At 43.3% G+C, this 22,735-nt stretch overlaps 1 protein-coding gene across 1 annotated transcript; it reads left to right on the top strand.

Moving 5' to 3' along the window:
• Positions 1 to 8,910: 8,910 nt before the first annotated feature.
• On the top strand, positions 8,911 to 21,182 carry caly (calcyon neuron-specific vesicular protein). Its single transcript, XM_048247123.1, has 5 exons — positions 8,911 to 9,049; positions 10,929 to 11,059; positions 11,887 to 12,006; positions 12,514 to 12,627; positions 18,871 to 21,182. Exons 2-5 carry the CDS (start codon positions 10,931 to 10,933, stop codon positions 19,081 to 19,083), a joined length of 576 nt encoding a protein of 191 aa, XP_048103080.1. The 5' UTR covers positions 8,911 to 9,049; positions 10,929 to 10,930; the 3' UTR covers positions 19,084 to 21,182.
• The last annotated feature ends 1,553 nt before the right edge of the window (positions 21,183 to 22,735 follow it).

The following is a 22,735-nucleotide window of genomic DNA, read 5'->3' as shown; positions in this document are numbered from 1 at the left end:
GCAACAGGTATAGCAGAATCAGAGCAAGATAGCCCGGATGGTCTAAGTGGATTGACCACCTGGACACTGGAGCAATTATTGCAGGATAACAATGCCAAAGGGCACTGTCTACTGAGATGACTGGGATTAAAAGTGTGACCAAGAGCAGATTGTTCTTCTTGTCACAAGCAATGCACTGAGGCCATGCTTTTGAGGCCACCGGAGATGTTCCACTACCTCTTTACACAACGGCATTGTTTACCTATTGGTGATTTTTGTTTTGTTTTATAAACCTAATTAGGATACGTCAAATCAACCCAAGGTCCACGCACAGCCTGGTTAGGTGCAGGTAGATTGCAGGAACACTTTCAAATAGCAATGATAAGAGCGATAAACGCTCTACTGCGCATGGTAGAACGTTCTTATTATTGCTAATTAGGATACGTCTCCGCAATCCCACTCGGCTTCTTTACTGCAATACTACCGTTTCTTTTGGTGGTTCTTTGGTGATTCTTTTGATCAACCTAATGATGTATGTTATAGTAGACCTCCTAGAAGACTGAATAGACCCTTTCAACAATAAAAACAAAAACAATGCTTGAACGTTTTATTTGGGCCCCAATTTACTTCCTCTGCATTAAGATAACATATGGAATGTTAAAACGGAAGTCTTGTGGGGCCAACTATGATGCTGATAAACTCTCTTGAAAGGGACCATAACTCAAATGAGGGCCTCTTGGTGTGGTCCACCGGGAGAGAATCATGGTCCATCCATCCATCACCTCCACTCTGATGGTCACTGGTTTTAGACATGCCCCAACATGTTCCTGCCTTCAAATTATGCCCGCATCCGGTGTCATTTGTCATGATGAAAAGATTGAGATCCGCAAGATGTTGGAGAAACAGATTGTAGATGACTGCGGAAAGTGAGTTTTCTTCACTCAAGCAATAGCAATGAAATGTTTTAGAGTTTCTCTCATGGAGATGCACTTACTGTAATGAAATTGGGGTCCACTAGATCTTGAGTTTCACCTTCTTACCACAGCACTGCAAATGTGTTAACACGTTTTCATTGGTTTATTAACACATTTTTCATATCCTTTTTCAAAACATTTAACACAGTTCTCATATGAAAACTCCAAGCTCGATTGGATTCACTGTGTTGAACAAATCGAAACATGTATTCACCGCTAATCATTATTGCTAATGTCACTGTGTGAAACTCCTTTGCATAAATCTTCAATTGGAAATAATTTGTTATCTATAACAGATACCATCTGTTCTGTGTTGCTATTTGCAAGCATGGATCTAAGGCACATTTAGAGAAACTACTGTTTTGCCTTTTTGGTGAAGAAGACAGTACAAAAGTTGATAAGTCCAGGTGTTTACCGTAGGTCAATATCAATGAAAATTACAAGTTGTAGTTCAATGGATGAAATGTGTCTTGTAGGTGCTTACTGTGGGTCTGACATGTCAGTGACAGTTGCATCTTGGGAGGAATGGTATCACTTTCTGATACCATAAAGTAGAAATGGCACAGACATAGCGGAATCCAGATGTGATCCAGATATGGCCTCATCTTTGAGGTCAGCAGTGCTTCTTTGGAAAGTAAAACATCTATCTATAAAGCAAGAAGCGTCTGTGTGTCTGTGGCACACATATCTCGCTGACCGTTTGTCAGACTAATTTCAAACTTGGCAGGTGTCTTGCTATGGACATGAGTAAGTGCAGTGCCAAATTTGACGTTGTTTGAACAAGAAATGCAAAAGATATCGTTAAATATATCGGTAAAAGAAGCACATTGGCTTTCACCACTAGCCACTCCCCCTTCCACACACCACTGTACTGTAAGCTACCAGTGAGGATAGAAGCAGGGCTTTTGCAGAGCTGGATCAGGGTAGGTTACATGGGTAAAAACTAAACATGTCTGACCTCAACAATAAAGTGAACTCTGCGGATTTTTGACTCTTCAAAATTACGTAAAAAATGGTATGCAATAAACGGACACTTTGAATAGCCCAGGCTACTTAGACCTGTATTTAGACTTTGAATAAGCAAATGAAAATTCCAACTGCAAGGACTTAAATTGAAACGAGCGATAATGGTCCCGAATTAAAGAACGTCTCAGAATGCCACACATGCGAAGCATAACCAGCGACAAGCAACGAGTGGCAGACAAAGTGTGATGTCACTTATATGAATAGCCCAGGCTGCTTTGGACTGTCTTTAGACTTTGAATAAGCAAACGACAATTCCAACTGCAAGGTCCTAAATTGAAACGAGCGATAATGGTCCCGAATTAAAGAACGTCTCAGAATGCCACACATGCAAAGCATAACCAGCGACAAGCAACGAGTGGCAGACCGAGTGTAATGTCACTCATATGAATAGCCCAGTCTACTTTGGACTGTCTTTAGACTTTGAATAAGCAAACGACAGTTCCAACTGCAAGGTCCTAAATTGAAACGAGCGATGATGGTCCCGAATTAAAGAACGTCTCAGAATGCCACACATGCAAAGCATAACCAGCGACAAGCAACGAGTGGCAGACAGAGTGTGATGTGACTTATAGGCCACCAGAGACTGTTTTTGAGTCACAGTGTTGCAAATTTCATATGATGCATCATTCCACAAAGTGTTTTTTCTTCTCTATCATCAAGTTATTCAATAGGCTAAGCATATAGCCTTGACTCAAAACAGCTGTTAGGATTATGTAATTTTGATTTGTAAAAAATGTCACATGTAGCCATGCTTAAATTCTGCTCACTTCACATTTATTATATTATTATATTATCTGTAGGCCTATTCATTATTGAATGCTTACCTGGAATGATATGTTTTTCCCTATTCTATTTTCAAAGCAGGCCTACCTGCAGGCATGTAATTGGGCTACAGGAATAGCATGTTTGAACAGGCACTGCACTAGTGAGGTATATTGGAGGGACTGACTCCATTGGTGGCTTTTACTTGGTAAACAAATTAGGCTATATTGGCCAAATTGTTTGTCTCGTGTGTGTGTGTGTGTGTGTGTGTGTGTGTGTGTGTGTGTGTGTGTGTGTGTGTGTGTGTGTGCGTCTGTTGTCTGTTTGTGTGAATGTGTGTGTCTGTGTTTTGTCTTTATATGTTTTACTGTTATGTTGTGTTATGTATGTTTTTTAGTGGAACTGTGTGTGTGCATATTCTTGGCCGTGTGTGTGTGTGTGTGTGTGTGTGTGTGTTTGTGAAATCACAGATTATTTTCTTGATTGATGTTTTATTTTTCCATGTTTTGGTGGTCACCTTCTAAAGAAGGGGGTCAAAAGGATATCCATACTTACTCACACTTTTCAGTGAAAAGTGCAATCTAGTCTGGTCAATGCCTGGACGTTTGGGTCCTGAGTCACCACTGTGCTATCTGTGGAGGGAATTCAGTAACACTTTGGAGAAAACACAGCCTTAGACAGCTGCAGTCATGAGAGAGCATTGTGGGGAAAAGGAAAATGCCCATATTAAATCCTCTTAGAATTTTAAACATAATCTAATGTCAGTCCCTTTGCTGTGTGTGTGTGTGTGTGTGTGTGTCTGTGTGTGTGGTAATGTAGGTAAAAGGATATCCATACTTGCTCACACTTTTCAATAAAAAGCGTTTGGTGCAATCTAGTCTGGTCAATGCCTGGACGTCTGGGCCATGTTACTGACAGCGGTGATTATATACTTTGCCGGTGATTATATAGATTTAACATAGGCCCGAACGTTGGGAAGGCCCATTCAAGTGAATGGAGCATTCTTCAGCATTATGAAGAGCCGTGTAATAAATATATTTATTACACGGCTCTTCAGAGTGCTGCAGAAAGTTCCGCTGCGCGTCGGGGTTTTGTTCTCCCTGTCGAGACTTATTTTCTGATAATTACCGGCGGACAATACATTATCCCTTACTTATTACACGGCTCTTCACAATGCAAGTAGAATGCTCCATTGACTTGAATGGGATTTCCCAAAGTTCTAGCGGTCATTATTTTCATTATTATTTATAAAAGCCACGATGAACGGTAACAAATAGGCTATAGCCTAGGCTATGTAGGCTAAAGAGTCATATCTTGGGGAGTTTATTGTTTCGTTTTGGCAAGTAGACTAGCCGTGTAATAAGCGGGATAATGTATAGAACGCCGGTCATTATTGGGAAAATAAGTCCCGACAGGGCGAACCGGTCTTGTTCCGCCCTGAAACGACTTATTTTCCCAATAATGGCCGGCGTTCTATACATTATTCCTTAAATATTATGGGTCATCTTTATGGAATCAATTTTGAACAATTATGCTAATAAAACACCCTTTCACCAATAGCAATGCTTTATATTTATTTTAGACCCAATTTATCCACAAAATATTAACCACATTACTTCTACAATGTCAACAATTAGCTTTCCAAAAACGGGAGAATTTTTTTTCGGAGGAGGGGGGGGTGGTCAGTGTTTATATCGGATCTGTGTTTGCATATTTAATACGTTTCATACACGTGTTTCAACACTGCATTTCGGTCGTTGCTTTTAGCCTTACCATTACCTTACGCATGCCAGTTATGTATCCACCAGCTGCCTGCCTGCAGCCTACTTCCAAAACTCCAAAGCTGCTTGCTGTTGTTGATCAATTAAATTCTCAACAATTTCACAACAGCTAGTTCTGGAGTAGGCCATTCAACTAGCCCGCTTGCTTACAGCGAGACTCAGGCTGTGCAGTCGGCACCCGCTTCCGTATTTGGTTTTTGGGTTGCCAGGTTTTAGCCTATGACAAAACGGTTGAAATTGAATAAGTGATCGTGTATGTGTAGGGTGTATTTCATACACAATCTGGCAACCTGGGAGATGTCAGACTAATAGAAAAAATGAATGGATCAATGATTTTAAAATTAAGTTTGATGGCCATGCAAATTACGGGAGTTTTCCGGGAGAAATAACAAAACGAGAGGGTGCCGGGAAATTACCTTGAAATACCGGAGAACCAGGGAAAAATGGGAGAGTTGACAGGTATGTTCTACACACCATGTTATTGACTGTCTCCGACTACAGAGTCATGCATTCAACTTGACTAAACACGATGTTATCAAGTCTAACAATCTATTTTTTGGAGATTATTAGATTATTTTACTAACTGTTATAACATCAGTTATATACAATGTCTATTTTCTGTATTATGCAAGATTTAAGTTAAAACTCTGTTAAAAAACTGCTTAAAATCTACACATACTTTGCATATGAAGCATGATGCCCACATACACAGAGAGATGTCAATTCCTCTGACAGGAAATTTTGGAAAGGCAGTGAGCTATGTCAAGCTTCTTCTCTCATTAAGTTGAACAAAATGTTGAGGATAAACAGTAGATTAATTATCCGTCAAACTCTGTTATTGCGTTATTGGAGTGAAACTCTCACTCAATTTTTAAAAAACAATAATATGATTAAAAGCCTGCTCACTCTCTGATCTGTCCCTCTAGTGCTTTCTTTGTGTACTACGGGACACAAGTGTCCAATAACTCGTCATAGTTGTTTTACACAGGCTTATACGTCACCTTTATGAGGCCACTGGTGAACACAATACAGTACATACTTCACACAACTGGCCTTCCATGTAAATGTTACATCTGAGACTTTCTAATGAGGAGACACTGCACTCAAAAATCCTCCATAGAAATGCATGGGGTTAGTTTGTAACGCCAACATGGCCGTTGTCTACACATATCCCAGCCCTTCTGCGGCAAAACGTCGACATGTGAATACATTGAGCCAATCATGTGGTGTGTTGTGAAGACATCGTGCCAATCATGTGTTGTGATCTCGCTGCTGTAGCAAGATTGGTGTCGTGAAGCCTTGCGCACGCGCATTTCTGCCTAAATAGATGCCCGATAAGTGCTCAAATTGTTGCAATATGGCCGCCAAGTGGAGGGACTTGCCTAAAAGGACTTTGGTTACATCAATGCTCCGGCATGTATTATTGACACAGCACAGCTATGTTTATTGTTTTAGAGGGCAGACACAGCACAGCTAGTCATCATCTTAACCCAGACTGAACTTGATGGTATTAAAACCAAAGCAGTTGTCCTGTTTCTAATTCCATCACATCGTGGCATAAGTATAGACTCACGCCTGTGTAGATTTAGCTTGTGTGTCCAAACATAGTAACACCTGCTGCCAAAAACAGCAGATTGGGGCCAGGAATAAGGATAACATTATCGCTTCAGAAAAAAAATCAGGATTAGGCCTACCTCAGGATTGCTTGAGATCTTAAAGAACTAGAACAGTTGAAGTGTTTTATTGAGAATGTTTACCATCTTGCATCTTAATGAATCACCACCTGAAGACGTTTTTTTTATTATTTTTTTATGAATATTAAACAGTCAATGTCTATTAAGATTATCCTATCTGCCAAAATTCTCAGTTCATCATTATGCCTTATTGACACGCTGCCATCTAGTGGCACAATGAATAATTACTTATTTGTGCCACAGGCCATGACTTCCATTTTCCAGCCAATAATCACAGACAATCCCCGTGAGACAGTTCCTGTTAGCCATCTGTTACATTGGAATCTAAAGTAATTTTACTAAGAACACACAAAGGCACAAGTGTGAGGCTGATGCAACATACTTTTCGCCTCAGATTATTGTATGTCGACATGGGCCTACTCTTGTCACTAGATGGCAGCGTTGCACTCAATTCCATGTGTAAAATGGAGTTTTATGGGAAGTAATTTCCCATCATCCTCTCTTATCAACCACTCTCCCATAGACGTCCACAGGCCTTGGACTTTCCTCTGTCAATCAGCCTACTCTTGTCACTAGATGGCAGCGTTGCGCTCAGTTCCATGTGTAAAAAGGAGTTTCATGGGAACTAATTTCCCATCATCCTCTCTTATTATGTCTCATTGGAATAGATATGCACAATTACTATACAACTTCAGTTTTGCCATTTAACAGTGCACCGACAGTATAAGCTAATATAAGCTATTAGCTTATCCAATATAAGCTATTATGGTTGATTGTTCTGCGTTTGAATATAGGTAAGTAAAAGTCATAAGTAGCCTTTATTCTGGTATTTGCAGTTCTCTGAAATAGTTGGCCTTAATTTTTCATTTTTAACACGTTCTAAAAGGCTAATCTCAATCAGATAAATTGATTTTCATCATTCTGTTTCTAACATTTCATGGACACACGACTAGGCCTATGTGTCAGCCACCCCATTTTTAATCTAAACTCATTTGACACAAGCAATCTCCTTCAATTATTATTAATAATAATAATTTAAAAAGTAAAACCAATGTCTATAATGTTGTATGAATAATAGGCGCGCCATTTTTCATTTTCTAGGCCGTCTCTTTCGCCTCCCCTTCCCTAAGCCCTCTCTCTCACTCGGCAATGAATCCTCTTTCTTCAGTGGACAAAGCCCCCCCTTCGCCTCCAAAGCCCATAACCTAATTGATTCTCATTTTCATTATACTCGCCTGGAGCCGCCTTTGTGTCTCTCGGCTGGGGAAAGCTAGGGAAGGCAAGTAGCCTGATTCCCCCCACTGAGTGCGTCTCCGACGGCCCTCTTAAAGACACGGAGACGGAGACTGGTCTTTGAGGGAGCTGACGCCACGAACGAAAAGGTCAAATTAATAAATGTTTGAGCTCTGTCGAAGAAAGTGGGCGAAGAGAATAATAAGCTATGTGAGAGATGTTACGTTTTTGTGTGTGTGGTTTGAGGTCGTCAGCAGTGTATGGCCTGATGAGTTTTGTAAAAATCCAGCCGCGTCTGAAAAAGACAGCGAGGGGCCTCGTTTTGGTGACACGAAAAGATTCTCTTTTCTGCCCACTCTCCCTTAGATGTTCAAAGGCCTTGGACCTTTCCTCTGTCAATCAGCCTCTGTCGCTCTCTCTCGCTCTCTGTTTTCACAGGCCTAGCTGTGTTCTGTGTAGGCTAGGTGACTTTCAATCTCATCTTCTGTGGGCTCCCCTCTCTCTCTCTCCCTCCTCAAGTGTGTGTGCGTGTGTGTGTGTGTGTGTGTGTGTGTGTTTCATAGGCATATCTGTGCAGGCTAGGTGAGAGTGACTTCTTCTGTTGGCCTCTCTCTCACTCGCGCGTGTGTGCGTGCGAGAGAGAGTTTTTTAGTTGGTTGCTTTCTTTAACCATCATTCCCAATCAGTTCTAGTCTCCACATATAGGCTAGGTGGGGCAGCCGTGGCCTACTGGTTAGCGCTTCGGACTTGTAACTGGAGGGTTGTCGGTTCGAACCCCGACCAGTAGGCACGGCTGAAGTGCCCTTGAGTAAGGCACATAATCCCTCACTGCTCCGGAGCGCCGCTGTTGTTGCAGGCAGCTCACTGCGCCGGGATTAGTGTGTGCTTCACCTCACTTTGTGTTCACTGTGTGCTGTGTGTTTCACTAACTCACGGATTGGGATAAATGCAGAGTTCAGTTGAGTTGATTGCAAACTAGTTCATATGAGGGTGCCAATGGGCTGCAGCCTATCTAAATATTTTTACATTTTGTTTTATTTAGTAATGGTATCCTGATGACTAAAATACACACAACACATTATTATTAACAATAATAGGCTAATAATTATAATAATAATGTATTATTCTACTCATGTCAATGATAGCCTCATAGCTGGTATGGGTTGAAAATGTGTTTTCAACATGAGGGTTTTGAAACACATAATTATCTCACTTGAATATGCAGAACATGTCCTTCGTTTTATTATCTATCCAACCAATATTTCCTAATTTATTATCTATCCAACCAATTAATATCCTGATGAGATATGATATGAGATATTTGTACCTTTTCGTGGGAATGGCCAGTGTTCTTTCTTACCTTGCACTAAATGCATACAATTAATTAATTGCATGTCAACTCCACCCCTCAACATTTGTTGCGCAATTTACATCATATTGAGGCGACAGTTTCTTGGAAGATGCTGCGACTGCTGACACGCTGGCGCAGGCTCGATCTCTGAACCAGTCATCTCCACGGTAACCAGTCTCCGCTCGCTCGTACTGCTTATAGCTCAGCATCCAATACGCACCACCACAAAGACTACCGTCTGGATTTTCGGTGAGTAGTCCACCGTTCGAAAAATATCTTATATTAAATGTGGGTGACTAAAAAGGACGAATTTGCCATCCCGTCGTCGTAAACTGGTCATCTGCTTAAATTATTGGCTTTTTTTTCATAAATAGCTCGATGGCAGGGACTACAGTGACTACAGCTGTGTCAAAAAGAGGAGGGCTTTCAGGTTTCCAGTTTTTTCGTGAATGAATTCTATGCCATTTGAAAACGTAGAAGGCTATTAAGCTTGTAAAATGTTCCATTGATTTTCGTTATCGTTAGAATAAAATATGTCAAGTAGCCTACTGCATCAGAATTTCATACGGGGCTTTTCAACCGAATAGCATTTTCAGTGTTGCCTTTTTAAACCAGAGTTCTTTATTACGAGAATATAAGAGCGAGAAAAAAACAGGGAATTGTTTGTTTGAGTGTGAATGTGGTTTTCTTCACTATTTCTCAATATGCCGTGAGGTAAATTCGTCTGCAATAGCTTCTATACCCGCAATTCTACATATGAAAGGAGGCGACTGGGACTGTGGCGTCGTGTTAAGGTTGACATGAATAGGGACGGACGGTCAGGTGAGCAGTGTGTCCGTACGGTCAAGCTCTGGGTTTCTGTCTCGTTTGTTATCGTGACGTTCATCCGACTATGTCCATTTTCGTCGCAACAATCGTGTAGGCTACTGTACAGTGTAGGCCTACTAGGCAACTACATATTAATGCGGTAAGCTGTTCAGAGATATTGCGCGTTCTAGGTTAACTGTCCATCATCGAGGACCCAGGGCCACTGTGGTCTACAGACAGCCAGATTCGACGAATTTAGACACGCCTCTGTGGCATCCTCTAGGCTACTTGCTTCACATATCATTCTACCGTTAATTAAACACACACGCCATCTGGGTCACTGGCCTAATATATTACTAGATAGGTAAACGGTAAACCACAGAATCTAAATTAGGCTGCCTAGTACCTACATTTGTCTTGTTATCTTTTTTTTATTTCCTTGCTTCTCCTTCTGCATCAGTTTCTCTCGTACTCTCTCTTTCTTGCTTGTTTATCTTTTCTCTCTCTTTCTTGCTTGTTTATCTTTTCTCTCTCTTTCTCTTGCTTGTTTATCTCGTGTGCTTTCTCAGTCTGTAGAGCAATTTTGGCTTGCTGCCTAAACTCGCTTTGCATTGCCAATTAGCTCAGTGACTAATCACACCCACGTCTGTGTCAGAGCCACTACACACACACACACACACACATACGTGTGGACAACTGATGAGCATTGCTGTTGCGCAGGCTGAGAACACTCCTCCAGGGCAGCTAATGGAGTCCTGTGTGGGGCTCATTCGAGTCAGCGTCTAGCACATACCTGAGGTGATGAAGATGTGTGTGTGTGTGTGTGTGTGTTTGTTTGTGTGACAGAGAGAGAGAGTAGAGACTGAAGTTAAGTTGTCTGTTGAGGCTGTGCGCTCTGTGCGACACACACACACACACACACACACACACACACACACACACACAAATCCACTTCCAGTACATTATAACATATATGCGCACATATAATCACTTGCAACTAAAGATATAGAATTAAACACACACACTCTCGCTGGCCCTGATGTGAGACCCCCGTAACCCTACATGTAGAATGTTCACATAATACTGTATGTAGACATGCATATATAGCATTTGCAGTTCAGTTCCACTCTCGCAGTGGGAGCAAGATGCTTACATGCTGCTGATGTCAAGAAAACAAATGAACAGACGTGCTTCAGTTCAGTTGTGTCTGAATGACATTCATTGCTAAGCTTGAGTGTTTTGTGTGTTGTGTGTTTGTATGTGTGTGTGTGTGTGTGTGTGTGTGCGCGTGTGTGTGTGTGTGTGTGTGTGGGGTCCACAGTCATGGTAAAGCTGGGCAGTAACCTATCGGAGAAGGTGGAGCGACAGGCGTCGCTGGAAGACGGCTTCGACAACATCCCCCTCATCACCCCATTGGAGGTCGGGCAGCTACATCAGCCCTTCCCCGACAAGGTGAGTCCACACACACACACACACACACCACTCCACCGCCACACTATAAATGCAATCACAGGAAGCTGATGTAATTTCATGTGTTTCGCATCTAGGGACTCGTTTCTTTGCAATGATTAAGAGCTTGGGGGTAGTGGTGCTGTTGTTGGGCCACTGTTCGAGATTTGCTGGGAATAAATTAGATGGCATTCAGGCAAAAGCTGCAGACACGCCACTGATCCCCACAAATAACGTGCGAAACACAAAACAACAAAACACAAAACAAACAGGACTGTTGCCGCGGTTCCACACGATTCTCCTCTCGCTATTGTTTATCAGTTCTCGGATGAGCGCGTCCTATGATTATGTGCTCTCAGCCTTCGGAATCCATCTCTTTTTTTCCCCACTAATTTATTTTCCCTTCTTTTGCATAAAATGTTCTCTTTATTTTTGTTTTGTTTTTCACTCTCTTTCTTTCACCCCCCTTCCCCCAACTCATGCTGTTCTACTCTTTCCTTTTTCTGAGTTTCCCTTCATCCCTCATTTCTGTGATTTTCTTGCATTCCTTTTTGTTCTCTCTTTTCTTGCATTCCTTTTTTCCCTTTTTTCTTCCTTACTCCTCAATGTCTCTCCCTCTCTCCCCCCATTCACTCACTCTATCGCTCTCCTCCCTCTCTCTCTCTCTCTCTCTCTCTCTCTCTCTCTCTCTCTTTCCCATACTCTTTCCATCTCTCCTCCTCCTCTCTCTCTCTCTCTCTCTCTCTCTCTCTCTCTCTCTCTCTCTTTCTTTCCCATACTATCTCCATCTCTCCTCCCTCCCTCTCTCTCTCTCTCTGTCTGCCCTGTAGGTGATCGTGAAGACCACGACAGAGTACGAGCTGCAGAAGAAGAAGAAGAAGAGGCTGTACGTGCCCAGCATCAAGAAGCTCAACATCAACCTGTACGACGAGGTGTCCGAGAAGGTCAAGGTAGGAGCCTCGCCGCCCACCCTCTGGCCCCGCACGGCCACTGACCACGCTACTCCACCAGTCACATTCGTTTACACTGTTGTCTCTCTCTCTCTCTCTCTCTCTCTCTCTCTCTCTCTCTCTTCATCTCACCTTTCTATCACCATTACCATAGATTATCTGTTAGTTTTTAGTCAGTCACATTCGTTTACACTGTTCTCTCTCTCTCTCTCTCTCTCTCTCTCTCTCTCTTCATCTCACCTTTCTATCACCATTACCATAGATTATCTGTTAGTTTTGAGCAAGTGGATAAAATGCACACAGATTTCAGATTATATTTTGGGGTATGTCTCATTATTGTGTGTGTGTCTTTCTCTCTCTCTGTGTGTGTGTGTGTGTGTGTGTGTGTGTGTGTATGTCTGTGTGTGTGTGTGTGTGTGTGTGTGTGTATGTGGTGTGTGTGTGTGTGTGTGTGTGTGTGTGTGTGTGTGTGTGTGTGTGTGTGTGTGTGTGTGTGTGTGTGTGTAGCTCACTGGCCTGATTCTGATCACGTTGGCCTTCTTGGCGTGTTTGCTGCTACTGGTGATGTACAAAGCGCTGTGGTATGACCAGCTCAGCTGCCCCGAGGGGTTCGTCCTCAAGGTAAGCCCTGAAACACACACACACGCACTCACACACACACACACACACACACACACACACACACACACACACACACACACACACACACACACACACACACACACACACACACACACACACACACACACACACACACTCACTCTCAAAACCAAGCAAACACATCCACACACACAGTTTTGCGATGGTAGTGGCTACGTTTCCAAAGTGACTGCGCCTCATCTGTATGCAGACTGTGTTCCTGCCACAGCCACTAAGCAGGCCTCAAAGTCAATGTTTTAAAGTGCCTGCTTTGCTTACCCACCCCGAACCACCACCACCACCACCACCGACCACCACCCACCTAATTGCATGCCAGCCTGCGACATATTGCTATGACTTTTTAGTTTTTTATCCTTTAAAGAGTAAAAGAGTAAAAGCCTCTCTTGGAGCTCATTTCCCCTTGGCTAATCATCAGATTGTGATGCATCTTGTCAACAAAAGGCATTGTGTGGTTTGATGTGCCCCTCAATGGCTCATATTACACATTGTGTGTGTCTGTACTTGAGTGAGTGTGTGTGTGTGTGTGTGTGTGTGTGTGTGTGTGTGCGTGTGTGTGTGTCTGTACTTGAGTGTGTGTTTGTGTGTGTTTGTGTCCTTATGGCGTGCCCTTCGTGAGCCTATGTGGTAGCCCTTCATAGTCACGTCGTGTTGCATCTCCGCTTTCCGTAGTCACGTCGTGTTGCATCTCCGCTCTTCCAGGCAGGCTGGCGGCCGGTTGTTTTGTCGTTGGGGGCCTGCGAAGTGCCTTTAATTAGTTTAGCCATTAAACTGGTTACACTGTGATTAAAGGCAGTGCTCTATGAGGTACGGGGTAGTGGTGGTGTCGGTTCCGGCTCTTGTCTTTTGATGTCAGTGGGACGGCTGTTTCGCTAATGTGATGCCTGAGAACATGAAAGGAGAGAGAGAGACGGAAGGAAAGAGAGGAGATGGGAAGAAGAGGAGGGAAAGAGAGAGAGACAACATGGCCTCTTGTTTATGGGGGGAGAGGCCATTTTATTGTGCCGCGTCACTAAACGGGATGCATAATGTCTGACTTCCTTTGGTTACTCTGGTGGCAGCTGCCTTGGAACTCTGTGGTTGTGGTGTGTGTGTCTGTGTGTGTGTGTGTGTGTGTGTGTGTGTGTGTGTGTGTGTGTGTGTGTGTGTGTGTGTGTGTGTGTGTGTGTGTGTGTTTACGTTTGTGTGCATGTGTGTGTGTGTTTATGTTTGTGTGCATGCGTGTGTGTGTGCGTGTGTGAGAGAGACACTCTTTCCCTCGTCTTGCTCTCTATCTTCCCTCAAGGGCGTCTGTTTATCGCTCCTTTGGTGGACTGTCACTTTCCACTTGTGTTTGCTGTGGCGACGGGCTGACAAATTGAAAGTGGAAGCATCGTCGTCCTCCTCCTCCCGTTTTGACTCGTTATAGTTTAGGACACGCCGACACGCGCACGGCTCCTGTCCTCTCCGCTCCTCTCCGCTGCGCTCGACTCTGATCTGCTCGACGGCCCGTCCGTGATGCGCAGTGGAGGTGGCAGGTCTCGGTAGCACTCAATTAGCTCCACAGGTGGAGATTAACCACCACACACACACACACACACACACACACACACACTCACACACCCTGAAGCACTTTTTTCCATCGGCCCAGAAGAGAATGTCGAGGAGCATTTAAAGCCGCGTGCAAGTCGCTCTGATCTAGATGGATTGTTGTTGTTTTTTTCTTGTGTGTGCTTGAAAGTTAGAACGAAGTGAGCGGGGTGGAGCTCTATCCTCAGGTGGGTTTGATGGAAAGCCACAAGGCCAGACCCATGGCATGATGGGTAGTGTGACCTTGGTGTGACATGAATGATGGTGTTATTGGCAGTCCTGACATATTTTGTGCGTGTATGTGTGTGTGCCTGTGTGTGTGTGTGTGTGTGTGTGTGTGTGTGTGTGTGTGTGTGTGTGTGTTGTGTGTGTGTGTACCATAAAGCTTCCAATAAACACCCCAGTAGATTTGGTGGTAAATAGGGACCGGCCTTTATATCACATAAAGCTCAGGCTTTTCCAAGGCTACAATAAGTAGCTGAACTGACCACTTCGGTCATCATAAGAAATAGGCCTACAGTATTCCCACAACAAAAGACAAGAAAACACACTGGTTAAAAGCCTGAACTCTGTAATATTTCTGCTGTCTTCGATAACTGCCTTTGGCTAAATATAGGACGAATAAAGAGGCAGAATAGGTGTCATCAAGTTAAACTTAATCTTAGTTAAATAGTGCAATTAAAGCAGTGCTAGTAGCCAGGTATGAGGCTGTCATGAGTCAAGTTTTGAGTAACTCGAATAATTCGATTACAAAACATGATAGAGGAAAATTCTCTGCCTCGAGCCTTCGTTTTCTATCACTTGCGTTATGTGGCATGCTCAGCTCAGGGATAATTGTTTCACACGGACATTCAGAATTGAGTTGGCACGATGACGGAGAGCCAAGAAACCGTCCGTAAAAGGCAGAGAATGTCTTATGTTTTGGGATCATTTCAAACGTAGAAAAGAAGACAAGGTGCAATGTGTCACCTGGAAAGCAGAACTGCCATACCACAACAGCACGTCAACCATGATTCAAAGTCTGAGCCAAATGCATCCAGTTGTTAATATCAGCTCACCAAACGTAGCTGACACAAGGCAACGTAAACATTGATGTTAGCTGTACTAGCGCCAAAGTCCTTTTGGGCAAGTCCCCCCACTCGGCGGCCATATTGCAACGCTTTTTGGGCACTTATCGGACATCTATTTGGGCAGAAATGCACGTGTGCAAGGCTTCACGACACCAACCTTGCTCCAGCTGCGAGATCACAACACATGATTGGCACAATGTCTTCACAACACACCACATGATTGGCTCAATGTACTCACATGTCGACGTTTTGCCGCGGAAGGGGAGGGATATGTGTAGACTGCTAGCCTGGAAAATCTAGACCCTGGTAATCTAGAAAGATGAAAGGTCTGGCCACGAACAATGTAATGGCCCAACTCGAGGGGCGGCAACAAGCATGCATTTAAAAATCTCACTGCACACAATTGGATAACACTAGACATGTTTACTCTGAATGATTTCGGACTTCGGCGCAATCGGATAACACTATGACCAATGTGTACTGTCCTCCAACGTTGCAGCGCTGTCTTCATCAGTTTAGCTGGTTCCCCGGAATGTTGGGGTAAAAGTAACATGCATCATTGCTCATGCTCATTGCCAGAGTGTCTCGCGAGAACTCTGGATTTCCAGGGTAGTAGACTGCCATATTGGCGTTACAAACTAACCCCATGCATTTCTATGGAAGATTTTTTGAGTGCTGTGTCTCCTCATTAGAAAGTATATTGGCCCCAGCTGTGGCGCAACTGGCTGGGGCACCTGCACCGTACGCCGGCAACCCGGGTTCGATTCCTGCCCAGTGGTCCTTTCCGGATCCCACCCCTGCTCTCTCTCCCATTCGCTTCCTGTCACTCTCCACTGTCCTATCATTAAAGGCATGAAGCCCAAAAAAAAAAAAAAAGAAAGTATCTGCTTAGTTAGGACGTATGGTATTTGTAGCGGCTTTACCCTAATGTCGTTAGTCAATATGATGTTAAGTCGTGGAAACTTTGAGTATAAAATAATTCATGTTAAATTGCAAGTGAGCAATACACCAAAAAACTCCTTATCACGCGCACACTCATCTCGTCTCAACACACACACACACCCGTTGTTAGGTTACCTCACCAAATAGGCCTACCCCAGGCATAATTATTATAGGCTATTTGGAAGTAATGGTAAATGCTGCAGATTAGTTTACAGCCTGACATTTGTTTTTTTATTTGTTTACAGCCTTGACAATTATTTTTGTATCCGATTACTTGATTAATTGATGAAATAATTGATAGCTGCAGCCCTAAAAAGTAATATTGAAAATCCAGCTCAAACAGAGTTTCTTGTAGTTTTTTTTGCAAGTTCCCAGATGATACAGTTCGCCCTCCTTGCATTAAGCAGCAATTTTATGTAGCCAAAAAAACAAGTGGGTTACCTTTTCGAAACCGGTGTTTCTTTAGCCACATGGAAGAAGTAGGACTAGTGTAAGCTTATACCAAATATTCTCACAAAAAGTATTTGTTGGCAAGTTACTCACAATGTTACCTATTTTTTTTCCCAGCCGTTTATTTTACTGAAAGGGTTTTGCACACAGGCGATTTTTAGGGGCCGGCATTTATCGGAGAATCTGCTACTATTATTTTACGTTATGTGTTTGTCGGTTTGTTGGTGTACCTGTCAAAATTACCCTAATAGAAAATGCAAGAGGATGAATGGTTGACCTAAGGAGAAATCTAAACCATATTTGAACAATATAGAAGATGAAAGGCATTTTGCCCTGCATCAAAAATGTATAGTCCCCCCTTTGCAGGAATATCTTCCCTGCAATAGAGCAGCATGCTTGTTTTGAGTGCATTCCCCTGTGTGCCTACAGCATACTCCATCATCCTTGCTGTCATCCGGTAACCTCATAAAGCTTAGCTACGGTCCCAGCCCATCTTCCTGTCGCTCTTTCACATGGCTTTGTTGTCATGGTTACATCACCCTGACCTCCCCCGCAGTACTGCCACTCACTCACACACACACACACACACACACACACACACACACACACACACACACACACACACACACACACACACCCCCTCCTGCTTTAGCTGTGCTGCTGTTCTGTCATTACTACCTCAGGGACTATGTACTCTCTCTTTAGCACAGGCTTCATGTTCACTGCAGGGTGTCAGCACAGACAGGGTTCTTTTTTATGGTAAACACACAGAATGTGTGTGTGTGTGTGTGTGTGTGTGTGTGTGTGTGTGTGTGTGTGTGTGTAAATGTGTGTACGTATGTGTGTACAGCATCTTGTTACCCTGTCAAAGTTTTGGGGGACTTTGGAGGACTAGCATTTATTACATCTTGTTGTTGTTGTCTCTGAGCTGTAATATACACAAATTTAATCAGATCAATATGAATCAGCAGGCTAATGAGGTGTGTGTGTGTGTGTGTGTGTGTGTGTGTGTGTGTGTGTGTGTGTGTGTGTGTGTGTGTGTGTTGTGTGTGTGTGTGTGTGTGTGTGTGTGTGTGCGCTGAGAGTGTGTGTGTGTGTGTGTGTGTGTATTCGCTCATCAGGTTTATGAAGACCAGAGAGCGTTCTGGGAAACGCTGTGTCTGTACAATGTATCTTGTTCTGTTAGTCGTCTTCCTGTTCTGCTGTTCTCTGTCTGGTCTCTGTGCACGCTGTGCACGGCGTCGTCTCCCAGGCCTCTGGGCCATCACTGCCCCGCGCGTGCACTTGACCAAAACAATACATTGTAACAATCGCTGACTCCGTCCTCTGCGTTTATGATGCTCGTAAAAAAACAATGGTTACAATGGTTCTACCTCCCTATTGTTATCATGTGCCGCGTGCTACCACACCACTGCTGTCCATGGGAACTCTGATTCAGTTGTGGTGTCTAGCGTGGAAATTGAAAAGGACTTAGATTTCAGAAGCTCTCTGTGTCAACAGAAATGTCTCTGTTCATCCCTGGTTAGCATGGCTTTTACAATAAATCTAATGACAAAACGGAATGAATAAATCTGTTCTATTGACCTGTCTATTTCTCTTACTGTTCCTTCTTCTCTCTTTCTCTTTATTTCTCTTGATTTGTCTCTATGGCACCCTGATCCTCCTGTCCCAGTCCCTCTGGCTCTATTATGCTCTTTCAATTCAATTCAATTCAGCTCACTTCAGTAGCATGACACTATGGACATGGTGTATTTGAGCACAACACACTCTCTTTCTTCTCTTTATCTCTCTCTCTCTCTCTCTATTTATCTCTCTCTCTTCTCTTTATCTCTCTCTCTCTTCTCTTCATATCTTTCTCTCTCTCTCTCTCTCTCTCTCAAAGTGCTTTATTAACATGATGTTTTGAGACAGTAATATCACAAAACAAAGCAAAAAAAAAAAAAAAGAAATACAGCAATGTGGGAATAAACACAATGTGGGAATAAACTCTATTTTTCTCTCTTTTCTTCCTCACATCTTTTTCCTCCTTCTGCTCTTTTTCCCTCTTTCCCTCTTTTCGCCCCTCAAATCACCCTGCCCCCCTCTCTCTCTCTCTCTCTCTCTCTCTCTCTCTCTCTCTCTCTCTCTCTCTCTCTCTCTCTCTCTCCTTCTCTCTGTCTCTCTCCCCCTCCTCCAGCACAAGCACTGCACGCCGGCCGCGCTGGAGATGTACTACTCGGAGCAGGAGGGCGGCGCCGGCCCCAAGGGCGGCAGCCTGTACACGGCCATCAGCCACCTGAACCAGGCCAAGAAGAGCCTGCCCGAGCTGCCCTCACCCTGGCTGCCCGTCATCAACGCCCTCAAGGAGGCCCAGAGGGCCAAGGACGAGGCCGCACACAGCCCCGAGTAGAGACAGAGAGGAGAGAGAGAAAGAGAGAGAGAGAGAGTGAGAGAGAGAGACTGATGGAGATAGAGAGAGGGAGAGAGAGGGGAAGGGAGGGGAGAGAGGACGCTAACGTCTTTATTGGTTCTTTTATTGGGCAGTGAGGTGTTTTGTTGTTTGTTTTTGTTGTTTGTTTGTTTGTTTGGTTATGGGTGGGTTTGGTGCCAGAGAGGGGTTCATGTCTGCAGTGCCACTTGATGGTTGGGTTTTTAGGCAATGGGATGTTTCCTATTTATTTTTGTTCTTTATTTATTATTTACCTTTTTGTTGCTGTTGTTTTCGAGGGAGGGTTGGGGAGGTAATCTGACGAGTGTGAAAATGGATGGAAAATACAAGTGACAACCTTTAGGGAGGTGTCTGTTATGAGGTGTGTGTGTGTGTGTGTGTGTTTGTATTTCAGGTTGTTATTCCACTTGCACATGTGTCTATATGAGTGTGGGCATCTGGCAGAAGTGGGCAGGCAGACTTTAGCGAGACTTTAGCGAGCATTTTCGATTGGTGGGCTGTACGAGACTCTCTGAAACACCATCCTCCCAACCCCGCACCATCCGTTAGAGCCACCCATCTCTTAGCCACAACCCATTTTAACAGACTGTTTTTTTCCTTCTTCTAATCAGCTACAACCTTTTAACCCAGGGGACGTTGCTAAGTATTCTGTGTCAAGTGTGAAATTTCTGTGTTCTTAACACACCCACGCACAGTACTTCTCTCGGTTAATTTTATGTTCGTAGTACTTCTAGTCACCGTCCTGTACAGAGCTCCTAATTGTAGATTTCACTTGAACTTTTTAGAAGAGAGAAAAACAAAACTGGCAACTACGGAAAAGCACGCATGCCCTCCAAAAACAAACAAACAAAAAAAACAAATAAAAAAAGGAGAAAACTAGTGAAACCACAGCTCGCTCACGATTCTTAACTTGTACTGTAGATACCCCACAGCTGAAACGAAAGCCTTATCAGATTTGCTAGTGATTTACTATATTATGAAATGTCATTTTCTTTGTCATTTTGAAGTTTCATCTCTGTTGTCATTTGTCACAGTGTCATTGCCCAGAACATACCTTAAATGCATGTGAAGAATTTCAACATTTAATGTTTAGCCAAGTAGTGACCTACATAATATCAAGTAGAAGACAAATATTTTGAATGTACCTTCATTACAAAAAAAGTCACAGGACAGGTCAAGGAAGTTTTACACATTTTTAAGGTGATGACTGCTAAGTATTATGTGCCAGTACACTTTAGGGTTTTTTTTGTCCATCGAATGTTCCCTCTCACTAACACACACACACACACACACACACACACACACACACACACCACACACACCACACACACACACACATAAAGTAAATGAAACACACACACCAGCAGTCCTTTGAAACCAGTGACATGTTGAAATGTATAAATGCTGACCGAAAGGAATGTTCACATCCTACCACGGCACAGTGGGCACATAACAGTATAATGCTCCCCTTCTGTGAGAATCCTTTGACCTGACTGCTATATTAAGTGAGAGTGTGTGTGTGTGTGTTTTTGTGTGTGTGTGTGACTGAACATTTGTCATAGGAAATCTGTAACTGATGCTATTGATGAATGTAAAGAACAGTTATGGCAACCATGAACTTTATGGCAGTTTGTTTTAGCTGGTCTTAATCTGTATCCTTATGTTATACTGTTATGGCTCTCAATTTACAATTTATCCTTTACTGTATATTATTAATTTATTTCCTGATTCCTGGTGTGTATAGATTATTAATTTATTTACCTATTTATTTAATTTAATTTTAATTTTTTTACCAAACTATTTATTTTACAGATGAAATAATTTGAGTATTATTTTTTTATATATAAATTATGTTCCTTTATGTTGTGTTATTTTACCTATATGCTTCAGACAGGATTCAAAAAGCAAGGACTGTGATTGTATTTTCCTGAGCAGCTTGAGTACGGCCATCTCTAATGCTAATCTGGTGTCCTGCTGTCGTGTGACCAACTCTGTAAAATGTCATCCTCCGCCTCTGCTTTTCTTTAGGGACGAATAAAAAACATTCTGTGTTCACTTTTCTCCATGGAATCCTGACCTTCTCTTTGAATAGTGTGCCATAGACATACTACCACATTCATGTTGTATGCTTGTATGTACAATATGTATTTGTGTTTGTTTGTTTGTACTTTTCTTGTTTTTTCATGGCCCTTTTTTCTCTTGTTTTCTTCTGTTCTGTGTTAGTCTCTGTGTTAGTCGTGGTGTTTTAATGTGTCGTTGGGAGGTAAGGAAGTGGCGTGCATCTTGCAGCGTGAGTCAGAGTTGTTTTTCTTAAAGGTAAGTTGTTTCCCACGGTGTGAGTGTCGTTTTCGAGGAAAGAGTTTTTGGATGACTCGGCTCCCTTCACTGTCATCCGCAGTCTCTGGAGAGAGGGAGGTAGACAACTCTTACTTTTTTCTTTTTGGGGTAAGCTAGTGATTTGCTAGTGATTTACTATATTATGAAATGTCATTTCTTTGTCATTTTGAAGTTTCATCTCTGTTGTCATTTGTCACAGACATACATACAAATCTCTCTATGATGTTTTTTTTTTCTTTCTTTCTTTTTTCAGTTTGTCTTCAGGTATGTTCAAATGCCACTCAGTTCAGTGTTTTTTTTCCCCCACACCCAGAGCAGATTTTGACGAAAAGCCAAATTTGTATTCAACCAAAATCTAGTGTCCCTGTCTCTTGATCTCTCAAGCACGTTTAGTTTCCTCTCTGACTCTAATTCGGCATCCTTCTCTCTGTCCTTCACTCTCTCTTAATCTTTTCTTCCTATTCCCCCTCTCTCCTCTCCCTCTCTTCAGTCTCTCTTTCCCCTTCTCACACTCTCTCTGCTCCATTTCCTTCTCTCATCCCCCCTCCCCTCTCTCATTCTCTCTCTCTCTCTGTCTCTCTCTCTCTCTCTCTCTCTCTCTCTCTCTCTCTCTCTCTCTCTCTCTCTCTGTCCTGCTACACTGCTGTGAGGCTGTCTGCATCTCATTTGCACTCACATATTTCACACCCCGCTCTGCGCCTCGTCGTCCTTGTTAATTAAATCAACATTGCATCTCATTCTTTTCTTCCTCCTTAACCCTCCAACTACCCCCACCCCTCTCATTCCACCCCCCCCCCACCACCACCATCCATCCAACACACATTTATCCCCCCCCCCCCCCCGGTGGCAGAGTGACAGGCTCTTTAGAAGCCGCCTGGCCTAGGGCATGGAACTAAGTAAAGTGTTAAAACAGTATTTATGGGAGCAGCATTTACAGACCCCATGCCTGGTCACTGAGGCTCTGCACTGGCTGCCAAGTCTGGGGGGTCAGCAAGGAGTGGGGGGGGGGGGATTTTTGAGTTGTGAGTATACGGACAAGAGAGATTGAAAACCTCCCTCTCTCTCTCCCTCTCTCTCTCTCTCTCTCTCTCTCTCTCTCTGCCTCTCTCTCTCTCTCTGCACACACACACACACACACTCTCCCACTGAACTTCTGATCTCATCAGTAAAATAGCAGGTTTCGCTCTTAATCTCGGCCGGCCAATGTGAGAGCCGCAGCTCACCCCAAGGAGAGGGGAGAGGGCGCAGCAGAACTCAAAGCCAAGAGCTGTTCGGG

The sequence above is a fragment of the Alosa alosa genome, chromosome 7 (genome assembly GCF_017589495.1).
Source record: "Alosa alosa isolate M-15738 ecotype Scorff River chromosome 7, AALO_Geno_1.1, whole genome shotgun sequence".
NCBI classification, from domain to species: domain Eukaryota; kingdom Metazoa; phylum Chordata; class Actinopteri; order Clupeiformes; family Clupeidae; genus Alosa; species Alosa alosa.
This window is presented reverse-complemented; position numbering and strand designations above follow the sequence as displayed.

Excerpts from the sequence above, each read along its gene's own strand:
- caly (XM_048247123.1), top strand. The coding sequence starts at position 10,931 with ATGGTAAAGCTGGGCAGTAACCTATCGGAGAAGGTGGAGCGACAGGCG. Across the intron at positions 12,007-12,513 it reads AGGTGTCCGAGAAGGTCAAG|CTCACTGGCCTGATTCTGAT; the intron begins GTAGGAGCCTCG and ends GTGTGTGTGTAG. Across the intron at positions 12,628-18,870 it reads CCGAGGGGTTCGTCCTCAAG|CACAAGCACTGCACGCCGGC; the intron begins GTAAGCCCTGAA and ends CCCCTCCTCCAG.